At 38.2% G+C, this 16817-nt stretch overlaps 1 protein-coding gene across 1 annotated transcript; it reads left to right on the top strand.

Annotated features, from left to right (window-relative positions):
- The first annotated feature begins 1443 nt into the window (after positions 1 to 1443).
- Positions 1444 to 16750, top strand: CENPH (centromere protein H). Its single transcript, XM_079781628.1, has 9 exons — positions 1444 to 1630; positions 4123 to 4178; positions 5430 to 5478; positions 5845 to 5919; positions 8273 to 8329; positions 10839 to 10902; positions 11326 to 11377; positions 13565 to 13728; positions 16583 to 16750. The coding sequence occupies exons 1-9, from the start codon at positions 1554 to 1556 to the stop codon at positions 16673 to 16675; spliced, it is 687 nt and encodes a 228-aa protein (XP_079637754.1). The 5' UTR covers positions 1444 to 1553; the 3' UTR covers positions 16676 to 16750.
- Positions 16751 to 16817: the final 67 nt, after the last annotated feature.

Genomic DNA, 16817 nt, shown 5'->3' with positions numbered 1-16817 from the left:
AAGAATAGCTCCTGCCCTAGCTGGTTTGGCTCAGTGGATGGAGCCTCTGCGTGAAAACCGAAGGGTCCTGGGTTCGATTTGGGTCAAGGGCATATGCCCAGGATTGCAGGCTCAGTACCTAGTGGGGGGGCGTGGAGGAGGCAGCTGATCAATGATTCTCTCTCATCATTGATGTTACTATCTCCCTTCCTCTCTGAAATCAATAAAAATAAATAAAAGAATAACTCCCCACCCACACCTTCACTTTTGTTTATTCTGGATTTTTTTTTTAAGTTACTGTTATGATCCATTATTGTAGTGGTTCTCAAAGTGTTGTTCCCAACCAGCAATATCAATATCACCTGGAACTTGTTAGAAATGCAACACAGTAATTTAGACACCTAACAATGCTTAACCAGCCCTTCCATGATTCTGATGAATGCTCAGATTGGAGAACTGTATTGTCTTTGTCCCTAATTTGGCCAGTGGACACCTGGTAGGCAACTGCTTAAAAGGATGAGATTGATTTTGGAAGACACCCCCGGGGTAAAGTGGAAAAAAACGCACAATAGGATCACTTTTGTGTAAAAAAGGGAAACAAGATGTTCTTCTAGGAGTGTGGGGGTAGGAGTGGGGAACTAACATATCCTACAGTGCCTTTCGAATCTTTTACCAGAAGTTGTATCTGATGGTGGAGAGGAAGGAAGGGGAGCTATGTGATCAAGTATAACTCAGGGGAAACTACAGAAGGGAATGCTCCTCACTCGACCTGTAGGCCTTGTGCTGCACGGGTAGTGTCTCTTACACTACCGTCCATAATGAAAAACTAGCTCAATCAGGCATTTATATGTCCTCCATTTCCTGCTCACCGCCTAACTAAGAAAGCTCAATTGTAACCTGCCAAGTCAACAAGCTGACACTTGGAGGCCACCCAACTCTGTTATGAGTGCGAATTGTACCGATGGCGGAGTTTCACGCTGGAAGTCTTGGGTTCGAGGACTGCACTGCCCCGTAGGGAGCCGTGGGTGGCTCTGAACTCGGGCCATCCGTTCATCAGCCAGACGAGGGGTCTGGACCTTATCCGTTCAGATCAGTGTCTTCGTAACCCCCTAATATTTCTCTTTCTCAGCTACCGGGCACACCCGTTTGCCAGGGCCGGGGTAGAAAGGGAGTGCCAACACGGGTCAGATGCCACGTCCCAGCGCCGAGGCTGAAGGAGCATTGGGGTCGGGGGCTTACCCTCCGGGCTGCGATGCCCGACGCGCCGGCTGTCCCAAACGGCATAGCCCCGCCTCCAGCCCGGCACTCGGAAGAGCTGACAAGTAAAGCTCTCGAACTTTCTGTACTAGGGGTTTGTATCGATTTCACACCTGCAGTAGAGCCAGGATCAAAGGGACAGCGGAAACCGTGGCCGCCGAAGGACCAGGCGGAAGCGGCGGGCCTTAGGCCGGAAAGGGCGGGACGGGCCGCGCCGGCGCTCCATCCCCTTCCGGGCGTCAGTGTGGTGGCGGGAAAAGGGACCCCTTCCGAGCGTGTCTGCGGGTCCCACGCGGAAGGTGTGGGCGCGAGCCAGGATGGAGCCGCAGCCCGAGGAGCCGGGCGCCGCCGAGCGCGCGGGCCCCGCGGAGGACCCCGTGGCACTGCTGCTCAGGTTGTTCCCTCCCGCTGGCCCGCTGGGCCGGACCGTGCCCCGCCTTTCGCGCCAAATGGCCAGAATATTTCAAATTCAGACTTGGGCCCTGATGGGCTGCGTGACAGCATCGTTAGATTAAGCTCCCTAAGCCCTGTTCTTGGTCTTCGAAAAGGAGAGGATAAAAATGACACCTCCTATATCACGGTTGCTAAGGGGGTTAAGTGAGAAGTCAGGGGCAAGCGTTCAACACGGTGCTCAGGGCCCTAGAACCTTCGAAGCTGTAATTCCCCCTCCCGTTCTTATCCCCTCACCCTTGGTGCCCCGATTTCTAGAGGGTTGTGGGGTGCATCCAAGCCCTGAGCTACTGGAGGTAGGTTGTCCGCCCCTTTATTTTGTAGCTATGAGCCTTTCGATCCACAAGCTTCATTTGTATTTTCTGCCAAACAGGGTGATTTTTTTTTTTTTATAGTGTAGCATTGATCATTTAACTTTTTTAAAATGTTTTTATTGATTTTTCAGAGAGGGAGAGAGAGAAAAAAACATTGATGTGAGAGAGAAACATCCTTTGGTTGCCTCCCGCAGGCACCTCTACCCGGGATCCAACCTGCAGCCTGGGTATGTGCCCTGACCGCCACCCAACCAGCGACCTTACGGGAAGTTCAGCCAGTGGAGCCACGCAGGCCAAGGCCAACAGGGTGATTTTTATAGCTTTCCACTGAGCCGTTATTAGGGGAAGATTTGATGAGAAGGGACGTCAATCTCTAAACTAGTGGGCAAACCACAGCCAAGTCCACCTTACTGCCTGTTTTTGTGTGACAACCCTCAAGCTAAGAATAGTTTTTATGTCTTTAACGGTTGAGGGAGAAATTACAAGAATAATATTTAATAACATGAAAATTAAATAGGATTCAACTTTTATTGCTCTAACTTAAAGAAAGTATTATTGAAATACTAGAGGCCCGTCGTGCAAGAGTAGGCCTTCCTTTCCCTGGCTGCCGGCACTGGCTTCCCTCTGGCAACCGGGACCCAGGCTTCGCTCCAGCCCCGGCTTCATCCAGAAGGATGTCCGGAATGACGTCCGGTATAATTAGCATATTACCCTTTTATTATTATAGATAGCTTTCCTGCTACAAGGACTGAGTAGAGTACTTAAAACAGAGACCATATGACTCACAAAGCCTGAAATATTTGCTTCTTAGTCCTTTACAAAAGAAGTTGGCAGATTCTTCTAAATTATAACAAGCAGGTTTTTAAAAATAAGCACTGTAACTGTTTTTCAGGTTCACCACTGCTTTGAAAGGCTTTGGCTAATAAAGCTCACTTTAACAATTCCTTCCTACTTGCAATGTAAAATGCTAAAATATTAAAGATACAAGAGCTTTCCCATCTCAGCTAAAAAGGAACGATTCTTTCAGTGTGTCTTAAAAATGCTAGCCTGATTAACATCTAATAAATTGCTCTTTTCATTTGGAATTTTGAAACAAGGTACTGTGCATGGAGCTTTAGGAATTTGTCTAATGTTTCTTAGCTTCTTTGTGACTCAAAGACAAAGCAACAGTTTCAGATTTATGAAACTACTATGAAGTGTGAAACATCTTGTAAGTACAACTTAATAGCTAATTCCCATTTACCCATAGCTTTTCTACTTTTATGTCTGATTTTGAATTAAGTAGAATCCAGACAAGAAACTTTGAATTACTTATCTATCCAAAGATTAGTATTCTTGTTATTTTTCTGGATCTCCTGAGCATGTTACAATCTGGTTGTAACTCATTAGTGTTTGTGATTTCCCCATTTTGATCTAGTTCTTAGTGTAGCAGTTCTCATTAACCCTCACTTCACTGAGGCCCATTAAGAATAAATTAAGCCCAGTCAGTTTGGCTCAGTGATAGTGAGTCGATTCCATTTGCCATCCACTGAGGGTCTCGGTTCGATTCCCGTCAAGGGCATGCCTACCTCTCAAGGGCACACGGTACCTCAGTTGCAGACTCCATTTCTGCCCTGGTTGGGGACGTGTGGGAGGCAACCAATCGATGTGTCTCTTTCACATTGATGTTTCTCTCTCTGTCTCTCCTCCTCCCTTCCACTCTCTCTAAAAATCAATGGAAAAATATCCTAGATAAGGATTAACCAAAAATATAAATAAGTAAAAATAAAGAATACAGATGATGCATTCTAGAATTGTACCCCTGAAACCTATATAATTGTATTAACCAATGTCACCCCAATAAATATATTTAAAAAGTGAAAATTAAATAAATTTAAATATCAAATCTTTAACTTTTCGTCACAGGTGCTGTTTTCCACTATATTCCATTTTGTTTTTCTCTGAGGCCCTAAAGTTCTGTATGCCATTTTAAATAAAATGAGGCCAAACTAGGAGACTTTAATGCTGAGTTTATTTATATTCATTTTGTTGCATTAGCTCCCCAAAAATGAGTTGCTTTATCATACAGTAATGAGTAAAACCTCAATAAATATATGACTTTCTTTTTTTAATCCGTTTTCAGGCTGAGGGCACAGACAAAACAACAACTCTTGGAATATAAATCAATGGTTGATGCAAGTAAGTATTTGCATTTTCAGATAAGGTTTTGTAAGTTTGATGATGAGCAGTACTCTAGTGAAAAGAAAATCAACTTTACAAAAAATTATTTACTTGGGGACTAGGAGTGACATCATAATGCTATACTATACCATGTAAGAAGGCAAAAAGCAGCTTGCCCTGCCCATCGAATTAGTTAGGGATTCAGGAAATAGATATTAAACAATTAAATAACAATACAAGACAATTAAGTTCTGTTGATCAGAGAATTGAGAAATCCTGGTGAGCTTAAGGAATCAGAATTTGCTATACCATCAACAACTTGAAGATTCAATTAGCAGATAAGATAATTATGAAGCAAGTGCTCTGAGACCTATACTTTGTTTTTTGTGGGGGTTTTTCATTTTTTTTTTTGAGACCTACACTTTGAAAAGCACTGGATAATATGGATTTTTTTTTTAAATATGTGTTTATTGATTTGAGAGAGAGAGAAACATGGATTGGCTGCCTGAAACCTGAACATGTGCCCTGACCAGGAATGGAACAGGTGACCTCTCCATGCATGGGACAGTGCTCAACCAATTGAGCCACACTGGCCAGGGCTAAATTGATCGAACTTTAACTGGGATTTAATTAGTATCTTTAGATCAATATGGGGGAAATTGCTACATTAGCAATATTGATTCTCCCAATACATGTACATGGTATATCTTTGCATTAAAATATTTGGTAGTGTTCAATGTAGAGGTCATACACATATTTTGATAAATTGATTCTTTTTTTTTAATAGTTGATAAATTGATTCTTAACTATTTCATGTTTTTTAATATAATTGTCCATGGTATTTTTAAATTTTAATTTGTACAAAAATACAGTTAATTTTTTAATATTGCTCTTGTTCATTTTTTACTCCCTTTTATTTTCTATAATTCTAACATTGTTCCATCCAATATGGTAACCACCTGCTCTGTGACTGTTGAACACTTGTAATGTGTTTAGTCCTCATTGAGAAGGGCTCTAAATGTAAAATAAGCACAGAAGAAAAGCTTGTGAAATATTTCATTAGTAATTTTAAATTGACTACATGTTGAAATGATATTATTTTGCATCTATTCGGTAAAGTAAGGAATATTAAAATTATTTTTACTTGTTTACTTTTGTAATGTGGAAACTAGAAAATAAAAATTACATACTTGGTTTGTATTTGTGGCTTATATTTCTGAACAGCACTGTTTTAAAATGTTACTAACTTCACAAATTATTTATTTGTAGATGAAGAAAAAACTCCAGAAGAAATCATTCCAGAAAAGCAAATTGAAACGTAACTTTGTGGTTTTTACTAAGATTTAATAATAATATCTGTCTTATAACTTTGCTTCCCCCCCCCCCCCCCCTTCTTTCCCAAGTAATTTGTCATGCATGTATTGAGAACTTGTTGACACAGGATTACATCCTGTGATCCTATTAGCACTTTTGGCATTTCCCCTTAACAAGATATTTATCAAAGTATTTCTGGAGGCATCAGTTTACCAAATCTGTAAGTGTATTGGTGTGGTGAGTCTATAGTAGAATACTTTTATTTAGATAGAGGCATTTTACTTTTTTTTAAAGGTTTACTTGAACATTTATTTCAATAATGACTTTTACTGATATTGCTGAAATTCTTTTGTTTATGCTTCTTTGATAGTAAAATTGAAGACCTGGAAAATGAAATCGAAAAGGTGAAAATTGCTTTTGAAATGAAAAAGCTTGCATTGGACAGGTAATTTTTACATTTCAGGTATAAGCATTGTGAACTGAATGCAAAATGGCTCAAGGTGGAGAAAAGAATTTAGTTTAAAAGAGATAATGGTCACAAATTTTGATCCTTGAGAGAAGTTAAATCATTAATATCTTTATTTGAAGAAGTTACATAATAGAGGGTTAATAAGGAAATATCAATCAAGGCAATAGAAATGTGAGGTTAAATCCCACTCAGTGTTGAAAGGATTACATGGATTTGATTATTCCAGTAACTGTTAATTGAGTAAAAAAATTGTTATCAGGTTTAAATAAAGTATATTTTTAATTGTAAGTTTTGCATCTATATTTAAAATTATTCAACAAATATTTGAGTGCTTGTTATGTCCTAAGCTTTACACTAGGTGTTGGTAAACCGTTGTTTTTTGTTTGTTTTGATTTTTGTTTTGTTTTGTTTTTAAATATATTTTATTGAATTTTTTTTTTAAGAGAGGAAGGGAGAGGGATAGAGAGCTAGAAACAACGATGAGAGAGAAACATCGATCAACTGCCTCCTGCACACACCCTACTGGGGATGTGCCCGCAACCAAGGTACATGCCCTTGACAGGAATCGAACCTGGGACCCTTCAGTCTGCAGGCCAACGCTCTATCCATTGAGCAAAACCGGCCAGGACGGTATACCATTGTTAATAAAATAAACATGGTTTCTTATAGATTTTGTGATCTGACTAATCTCAATTAAGTGAATGACTTTTAAAATTACTATCTTTTTTTTTTTTAATATATTTTATTGACTTTTTACAGAGAGGAATGGAGAGGGACAGAGAGCTAGAAACGTCGATGAGAGAGAAACATCGACCAGCTGCCTCTTGCACACCCCCTACCGGGGATGTGCCCGCAACCAATGTACATGCCCTTGACCGGAATCGAACCTGGGACCTTTCAGTCTGCAGACCGACGCTCTATCCACTGAGCCAAACCGGTTTCGGCTTAAAATTACTATCTTATATTCCTGGCCTTCTCAGAGGAATTTCTTTATATATTTCATTGAAAAGTAGTTAAAGCACTTTTCATTGTTTCAAAAAGTGAACTTTTTCCCTCATCTCACATGCTGGCTTGTTATATAGATCATATTTTTTAACTAAGGTGACTTCAGAGGTATTAAGAGATCTCCTTTTTTTTTTCTTTAAATATATATATTTTTTTATTATTATTTATTTATTTATTTATTTATTTTTATTAAAGTATTATATGTGTACATATCTTACCATTGTCCCCCCCACCCCACACCCATACATGCCTTCACCCTCCAGAGTTTTGCGTCCATTGGTTATGCTTATATGCATGCATACAAGTCCTTCGGTTGATCTCTTATCGCCCCCACCTCTCCCTAACCTTCCCCCTGTAATTTGACAGTGTTTGATGCTTTACTGTCTCTGTATCTAACTTTTTGTTCATCAGTTTATAATGTTCTTTATTATCCATAAATGAGTGAGATCATGTAGTATTTTTCTTTCATTGACTGGCTTATTTCACGTAGCATAATGTTCTCCAATTCCATCCAGGTTGCTGCAAATGATGAGAATTCCTTCTTTTTTATGGCAGCATAGTATTCCATTGTGATTTTTTTTTTTTGATTTTTTTTTTTTTTTACAAAGAGGAAGTGAGTGGGATGGAGAGTTAGAAACATCGATGAGAGAGAAACATTGATAAGCTGCCTCCTGCACACCCCCCACTGGGAATGTGCCCGCAACCAAGGTACATGCCCTTGACCGGAATCGAACCTGGGACCCTTGAGTCCGCAGGCCGACGCTCTATCCACTGAGCCAAACTGGTTAGGGCAAGAGATCTCCTTTTAATGAACTGAATTTTCTTGTGTGACAGAAGGAAAGGGCTCTAATATTGCTGAGCTGATTGCCTTTTATGTTTACTTATTTAATAGCTGTTTGAATTTGAAAGTGATTTATGGAGCTTGTTGGTCTGTAGGCATATGTCCAATTCACAGTTCAGTGTGGCTTTGTATTCCCAGCTCTCCATCTCAGGCCCTGTTGACCTCTAGTGCGTTAATGCTGTGTTGCTTCCTCCTGGCACCAAGGTGGATGGCTTGGGGAACAAAGCTCAGGCTGGATTACTCAGCCCCTCAGCCTGTCAAAGCACAGCCACATGCAACAGTCCCATCTATCTTAGTGTTATTTCATATTTCTGTGATTTATTTACCAAGTATTTACCATACAATACTGTTTTAAAATCTACTTGTTTTACATTATATTTAAACAGAAATCAATCTTTAACTTGTCACATTTTAACTTTTTCTTATTCAGTGTGCCATAAATGTTATCTCTGTTTTGTAACGCAAGCTTTTCCTTTCTCATAGGATGCAGCTTTCAACGGCACTTAGAAAAAACCTGGAGGAAAGTAACATTCAGACTAGGTACTTTTTTTTTTTTTCCCTGTATTTGGTAAGGATGGGAATAAGAAGGGGTATCTGCATAATGAGTTTGGTTTCTTGATTATTTAAAATTGATTTTAGAGAGAAAGGGAGAGGGGGAGAGAGAGAAATATCGATTGGTTGCCTCCCATATGCACCCTGACCTGGAATCAAACACTCGACCTTTCAGTTTATAGGTCAATGCTCCAACCAACTGAACCACACCAGCCAGGGCTCGTGATTTTTTTAAAAATTAACTATCACTGCCAACCACTTTTATCTGGGGAAAAAGAAAAGTAATGGAATTTTTGTGGACCTTCCTCACTCAGCATTACAACAACTTTTACAGTCCTGCTGACATCTTGTTCATAATGCAATGCTAAGAAGCATTTTAGGTTTTAACCAGATTATTTTGAAGGAAGGTTTGAAAGTTAATTTTGTGCACTATTTACTGAAAACCAGGAACAATGCTATCTCATTTAATCCAATAACCCAATGATAGATAGAAAGTATACTATTTTTCATTGGCAGAAATGAGCTTGTATATGTTAATTTGCCAAGGAATATAAAGTAAAGACTCTGGCAGTCAAGGTACTCTATAATCTGGTCTAAATATCTTGCCTTAGGAGCCTTACCTGTGATCTTATCTCCCAAAGGTCTAAAATTCTTTGATGTAAAATCCCCTCCCATGAGAGTAGAAAAATACTAAGATGGATCTGGGCACTTCTCCTATCTTAGTTCAGACTCATACACATATTCCATTTAAATTCAGGGTCACATAGATCTTAAAATCTGAATTTGAGCTCATTAACTATTGCTACCCCACAAGTGAGCTTAAAACATTCCTTGGGTGTGAAGAGAGCAGATCACCTGAAGAATGGCTCCTCTGTGTATAACACATCCAACAGCAACTTGGGCTCACTCCTCACGGGTGGCAGGATGCTATGACCTTCCTGTGACATTACGCCATATATATATATTAAATTGCGGACCAATCATGAGGATTTTCGTGTTTTCCTATTACACAGTGATTTGCAAAGTATCATACTTTAAAAAGATATTAGCTTGTAAGAACATGTAATAAATAACTTCAAAATGCAATGGGTATTTAATTTTAAGGCGTGCCTTTAACATTTATGTAAAATGTTTTTTGTACTCGTTCAATAGAAACTTATCTGGCCACTGGGTAAAGGTAGCAATAAAACTACTGGTCCGCAATGTGTTAAAAAAAAAAAAATTCTTGAGTTAAAGGGGCACAGGACAGGTTCATCATAAACTTTAAAACCAAGTACAGCTATAACCAGTAGAAAATGAGTTCAGATCTTTCACATCTGTGTAAACATTCCTCTTTTTCAGCCTCTGCACTACACTCCTACAATATCAGAATAATTAGTATTTTCACAGTGACCACATTGCTGGTCCCATCCCAGACCTACTGACTCTGAATCTAAAAACCAAGGTGTGGGGGTTGGTGGAGAGAGCAGCTGGCCGTCTACATTTAACAAGCCTCTCACGGGGTTGTGGCACTTGGAAGTAGAACTGTTTTTCACACCTTGGCTCTAGCCATTCCAAACTACTTGACTTACATTACTTCATGTCCTTTAAGATTCATGTCCCTTGCTCCACTCTGCACAATTCTTACAGTGGTTCATATCCATTACCGGTTGTAGTCAAACCATACTACAGTTGTAGATTTATTTTTCTCCCCCACCAGGTTCTTTCCTCTTTGAAAACAAGTATTGTGTTTTATTCTATTTTACATCCCTAGTGCCTGGCACTGTTCTTGGTATGTTGTAGGCACTCAGAAATATTTGTTGAAAAAATGGGGATAAAAAGCAGCTTATTCAGTCAACTATTCTATATGATACTGTAGTGGTGGAGTCATGTCATTGTACATTTGTCAAACCGATAAAATGTACAACATTCCCTCCCAATGTCTCTATGAAAATCAATGGAAAAAAATATCCTCAGGTAGGGATTAACAAAAAATAAAAGTGTGGTTTTTTACAAAAAGCAACTTATTAGCAAGTTTTTGGAATTTTTTTGTCCTCCCTAAAAATGACATTTTTAGAAATGTTCTTACATGCTTAAATTTGACATTTTTTATTGTCTGTGACCAAACTTCTTTCTAGGAAAATGCATCTTTACTTTAAAAAATTTTTTTTAAATATTTTTATTGATTTCAGAGAGGAAATAAAGGGAGAGAAAGATAGAAACATCAGTGATGAGAGAATCCATTGATCAGCTGCTTCCTGCACACCCCCCAATGGGGATCGAGCCTGCATCCTGGGCATGTACCCTTAGGACCCTTCAGTCTGTAGGCCGACGCTCTATCCACTGAGCCAAACCAGTTAGGGCTGCTTCTCTACTTTTAAACAAAAATTTAATTTACATCAAGTGATGACTTTCTATTGAAATATATTAATGAAAGTAAATATGTACTACTTGATTCCTTCATTAATGAGATTTATTACTTTTAACTAAGGTTAATCTATTTTTTATTCCTTTTCAGTGAGCTCATGGACAACATGAACCATATATTAAAGCTAAATAAAATAATAATGAAATTACAGCAGGTAACTTTAGGCTACTAATGCATTCTCATGATTTCAGTAACACTTTCTTGCTGGTAACTGTATTATGTATGATTAAATAGAATAGCCCAAAGGGACTGGTATGGTTGGAATTCACTGTCCTTAAGTTTTCTCTCTCTTTTCTCATAACTCTATTATTTTTCACTAATATTGCTAAGTATTTATAACTTAACACATTAAGTGCCCTTTCAGTCACTGGTGACTGACACTATACTTTTCTTCCGAAAGACAAAACAGGCTGGGCGCTTAACGTGTTAAGCTACTGTCTCCTCTCTTGATGTGTGGAAATGAAGGAATTAGTAACTGGAGTTTTAGAAAACATGAACTAAGATAAAATTCAGTGATATAAGTATTACAGGTTTGTTCTTAGGTAATGTCCCTTAATTTTTTTTTTTCTATTAACAGGAATCTTGGGATTTGGAGGAAAAACTGCTTGATGTTAAAAAAAAGAGATTTGGTATGTTGAACAGTTTTGGTGGTTTGTTTTTTGTATAACACATTTTTACTTAATATGAAGATTGATAAGGCCACATCTCTCAGCTACTGAGAAATTTCTTAATAATTTTAAATTTTCCTAAAATTTTAGATGTGGCAATTTAAAAAAAAACATATTTATTTATTGATTGATTTCAGAGAGAAAGGGAAGGGAGAGATAGAAACATCAGTGATGAGAAAGATCGCCGCCTCCTGCACACCCCCTACTGGGGATGTGCCCACAACCAAGGTACATGCCCTTGACCAGAATCAAACCTGGGACCCTTCAGTCCACAGGCCGATGCTCTATTCACTGAGCCAAACCAGCTAGGGCTAGATGTGGCGATTTTAAAAATAGTACATAAAATGCATTTTGCTTGATATATTTTTGTTGTTTAGAACATTAAATCATGAAATTAATAAATTCTAGGGGGGGAATCAAATGATACAGAAAAGTATCATGGGAAAGTCATGGCCTCCTTCATGTGTGACCACAGTTAGACATATTTATATATACATTATTTTTATTTTTTTAATATATTTTATTGATTTTTTTACAGAGAGGAAGGGAGAGGGAGAGAGAGTTAGAAACATAGATGAGGCCGGGACCAGTTTGGCTCAGTGGATAGAGCGTTGGCCTGTGGACTCAAGGGTCCCGGGTTCGATTCCGGTCAGGGGCATGTACCTTGGTTGCGGGCACATCCCCAGTGGGGGGTGTGCAGGAGGCAGCTGATCGATGTTTCTCTCTCATCGGTGTTTCTAACTCTCTATCCCTCTCTCTTCTCTCTGTAAAAAATCAATAAAAATATATTTTTTAAAAAAAAAAGAAACATCGATGAGAGAGAAACATCTATCAGCTGCCTCCTGCACACCCCCTACTGGGGATGTGCCCGAAACCAAGGTACATGACCTTGACCGGAATCGAACCTGGGACCCTTGAGACCACAGGCTGATGCTCTATCCACTGAGCCAAACCGGTTAGGGCCTATACATAATTTTTAAATGGTTGGTAATACATATGGCTGTACAGCTTTTTAACTTTTTAACATGAGATGGCTTTTTGCATTGAAATTATTGAAATATTTCAAAAGTAGAACACATTCTCTGTAGAAAATTTGGAAACAGAAAAGTATACATAGGAAAAGTTAAATTTATTTTACCATCAAGAAATAATCAGTCTTGCCCTAGCCAGTTTGGCTCAGTGGATAGAGCGTCGGCCTGCAGACTGAAAGGTCCCAGGTTCAATTCTAGTCAAGGGCATGTACCTTGGTTGCAAGCACATCCCCAGTAGGAGGTGTGCAGGAGGCAGCTGATCGATGTTTCTCTCTCATCGATGTTTCTAACTCTCTATCCCTCTTCCTCTCCGTTAAAAATTAATAAAATATATTAAAAATAATAATAATAATCACTACTTTCAATGAACATCCTGTTTAAAAAAATAATAATAATGATAATCAGTCTTCAGTACTTATTTTTTTATAAAAATTGGTATCACTTTATTCTGTGTTGTACAATGCTTTTTTTCATTTAATAGTGTAGGTATGATTTGTTATTTTTAAATATACAGAATTGCCTGATTGTAACTAATGCCAGGGTCAGAAATAGTCTTGGTCATCTGATCTAATTACCCTTTGGATGCCTAATATGTTTCCATTGCATTCCAACCTACTTTTGATACATTAATGTCAAGGAACCAAGCTCCTGAGGCACGCCCATTTATGTTTTCAAATAGTTTCATTCTTAGAACATACCAGGAACTACAAAAATGGTTGGTGTTTATCCCTGGTGAAGGGAACCTTACTTGTCATTGAAAATTTTTCTTGGTGATATGTCATTTTGAAAATGAAGGAGGGAAAACTGTTTGCTTACATATATATATCTCTTGCCTGTTTTGGTACCCAGATTAGCTCCTCTTTGACACAATGGCACTTCAAACACTTGTCAACAGCTATTATTGTCATACATACAAACCTTGAACATTTGCATTGCTAAATATAAAATTACAATATTGGTATTTTTTACCAGGGAAGCCATATTCAGATCAAAATAGAACTGCAACCTAATATGCTCCTCATTAAAAAATTTTTCTTTACTGAAATAACCATCATTTTTAAAGATTCTTGTTTGTAGGAGTTATATATAGTATATTGTTTTATTTTTAACCTCACAGAATTAAAACGAGCTTCAGAAAGTAAATTTTTAGAAATACAGACTGAAAAGAACAAACAGAATGATGATTTGGCCAGTATGGAAAATTCAGACAAGATAAAGACCTTACAACAAAAGCTACAGAAGGAGATACAAATTACTACAGTTATTCAACATGTCTTCCAGGTAAAGTATATATAAACTAGGAAGGGAGGTAAAGAACTTTAAAAAAAGTGATTGATTCTGTTACTTTCAGACTTACTTACAGTTAGTCTTTGATCTTGACAAAATAATTCCATACTTCCCTGGCCGGTGTTGCTCAATGGATAGACATTGGCCTGCGCACCGAAGGATCTTGGGTTTGATTTCTGGTCAAGGGCTCATACCTGGGTTGCATGCACATGTTTCTCTCTCTCTCTCTCTCTCTCTCTCTCTCTCTCTCTCTCGCTCTCGCTCTCGCTCTCGCTCTCGCTCTCCCTGTCTCTTCTCCACCCTCCCTCCTTTCCAGACTCTCTAAACAATAAAATAAAATCAATGGAAAAAATATCCTCCAGGTAAGAATTAACAAAACAAAAATATTCTGTACTAAAAATTAGTCTATTTACATATATCTGGAATCCATGTGTATTTAATGTTTAAGGCTTTGATTTTTCATTATGGCAATTTAAATGGAATGATTTTTAACAGCTCTGTGGGGGCAGAATGACATAATGATGGCGAGCACTAGACTGCAAGTTGGGAGTTGGGGGAAAACATGGACGGGTTGATGGGAATCTAGAGTTAAGATCCTGACTGCTACTTAATAGTTGCTGACCTTGAACAAATTACTAACTTCTAAGCATCGGTGTCCTTGTTTAGAAAGAATGGTTGTGAAAACTAAACACATTCGTGTTAATAAATGTAGGTAGTTATCATGTCAAGTTTTAAATCGTAAGTGTCCTATTTCTTTATTCTGGAAGGTTTTTTTAAACTACTTTTTGAATTATAAAATGTCTCTGGAACTGTTGAAATACTTAAATTACCAGTTTCAAATTATGAAGATGCATAGTTAAAACTATTATATGTGAAACAATTGCCTATTATGTGTAAAGCATGTCCTTGTAGAAAATGAGGTCTTAATGTCTCACCATAAGAAATTCTTTCCCAGGTCTTTGTTTTTTGTTTTTGTTTTTGTTTTTTTGTTAACCCTCACCAGAGGCTGTTTTTCCATTGATTTTTAGAGAGAGTGGAAGGGATGGGGAGAGACAGAGAGACACATCGATTGGTTGCCTCCCACACACAACTTGATCAGGGACAGGGATTGAGCCTGCAACCATGGTACATGCCATTGACCGGAATCGAACCCAGGACTTCAGTCCGCAGGCCAACACTCGATCCACTGAGCCAAACTGGCTAGGGTTCTTCCCCAGGTCTTACACCTACTTTTTAGTAGCAGTGGATGATTCAATTAGAAGTGATCAAATCCCTTAGGTTAACCTCAAGTAGAAGACTGCATAAGTAAAGAATTATTTTCATTTTCTTTGGCACATATTCCTTCCTACTGCTTTGCAACTTCTGTTATTCTGCATTTCTTAATTTTTATGTTCTCAAAATTGGTGTTAATCTTGGTTTAATGAATTCATTGCAATGTTTAATAGAACATAGATTTGACCAACTTGGGAGCTCTCTTTGTTCCAAAAGGAAGATCAACCTTCGGGGGTTGTCATGTTTGATTGCTTACTTCCATCTGCCTTAGTAAATTTGACTGAATTTATATACACAAGCTCTTTTATTCATTTCTAGCAAGAATTTGCCTTATATAAGCCAAAGTTTTATATATTTTATATGTAATAATATACCACTTATTCTCTAAAATTGATTTTAACAATATTTCAATTAGTAACTCAGTATCATTGAGCTATAGGTTTCAAAGAATAATGACCAGAATTTTCATTAATTATGACCCTAATCATTCCTCCATTGTCTACCACAAGAAAATGTTCTTCACCTTCTTCAGGGTCTAGAAACTTTGCAAGGACTAAGAACTAAGCTCTTCTTTTACCTCTTTTTAAAAATAGGACATATTACTTAGGCTTAAATTGTTGTTCATCATAGAAGTACCAAGTGATCTCTGAACCACAGTTATCTTTTTCCCATAATGTAGGCTGCCACTGCAAGTATTTTTAATAGGTATAACTACACACAAAAATGGATAAAGCATAAAAATTGTTAGCATTGTAAATTCTCCTGGCATTATGGGGATCAAGGTTGAAGCCTTGCTGAAAGTGCAAATGAGGATACAAGAATGTATTACTTGCCCTGGGTGTGGCTCAGTTGGTTGGGCATGGTCCCATGCACCAAAAAGGTTGCTGGTTCGATTCCCAGGCAGGACACATGCCCAGGTTTTGGGCTTGATCCCTGGTAGGAATCCTGCAGGAGGCAGCTGATCAATGTTCCACTCACACATCAGTGTTTCTCTCTCCCCACCTCTCCCTCTACATTAAAAAAATTAAAAAGAATGTATTACTATTTTTTCTCATGATCAGAGAGTAAATCTTCATACCTAGTGTGGTAATTATGTAATAAGATCAGTGAAAGAGGATTTTTTAAAAGCTTGTTAAATTTTTAAAAATAAGTTTTTATTGATTTCAGAAAGAGAAAGGGAGAGGGAGAGTTAGAAACATCAACGATGAGAGAGAATCACCGATTGGCTCCCTCCTACACGCCCCCACTGGGGATGGAGCCCGAAACCGAGGCATGTGCCACGATCGGGAATCAAACCCTGACTTCCTGGTTCATGGGTCATTCATGGGTCGATGCTCAACCACTGAGCCATACCAGCTGGGCAAAGCTTGTTAAAATTTTTGAAGTACAAAGAACATATATATGTAACCATAGACATAGAAAACAGTGTGGTAATGGCCAGAGGGAAAGGGGAGGGCATGGGCTGGGTGGAGGTGCGTAAATTGGGGAGAAATAGGTACATCTGTAACTGTCAACAATAAAGTTAAAAAATACTTAAAACTTTAATTTAAAAAACGTGGTTTTTTTTATATTACAGAACCTCATTTTGGGGAGTAAAGTCAATTGGGCAGAAGATTCTGCCTTTAAGGAAACTGTTCTGCAGCTTGAGAAGAATCTCACCATGATCTAATAAGAATTCTGTTTTGGCATTACTTGTTTCTGTCTTTGATGTGTCATTTAAATAGTAAATTTCAGGTGAAATGTGTGATTTTCAGTGTTTTTGTAACTATTATATGCAGCTTTTTTTAAAAGCTTACCAGTATGATATGGAA

Source organism: Cnephaeus nilssonii (assembly GCF_951640355.1).
Source record: "Cnephaeus nilssonii genome assembly, chromosome: 2".
In the NCBI taxonomy this organism is placed as follows: Eukaryota; Metazoa; Chordata; class Mammalia; order Chiroptera; family Vespertilionidae; genus Cnephaeus; species Cnephaeus nilssonii.
The sequence above is the reverse complement of the archived record's forward strand: the minus strand, read 5'-3'. Positions and strand labels throughout refer to the sequence as shown.

Coding starts and splice junctions, on each gene's coding strand:
- CENPH (XM_079781628.1), top strand. CDS start 1,554: ATGGAGCCGCAGCCCGAGGAGCCGGGCGCCGCCGAGCGCGCGGGCCCC. Junction 4,179..5,429: donor TAAATCAATGGTTGATGCAA/GTAAGTATTTGC, acceptor ATTTATTTGTAG/ATGAAGAAAAAACTCCAGAA. Junction 8,330..10,838: donor GAAAGTAACATTCAGACTAG/GTACTTTTTTTT, acceptor ATTCCTTTTCAG/TGAGCTCATGGACAACATGA.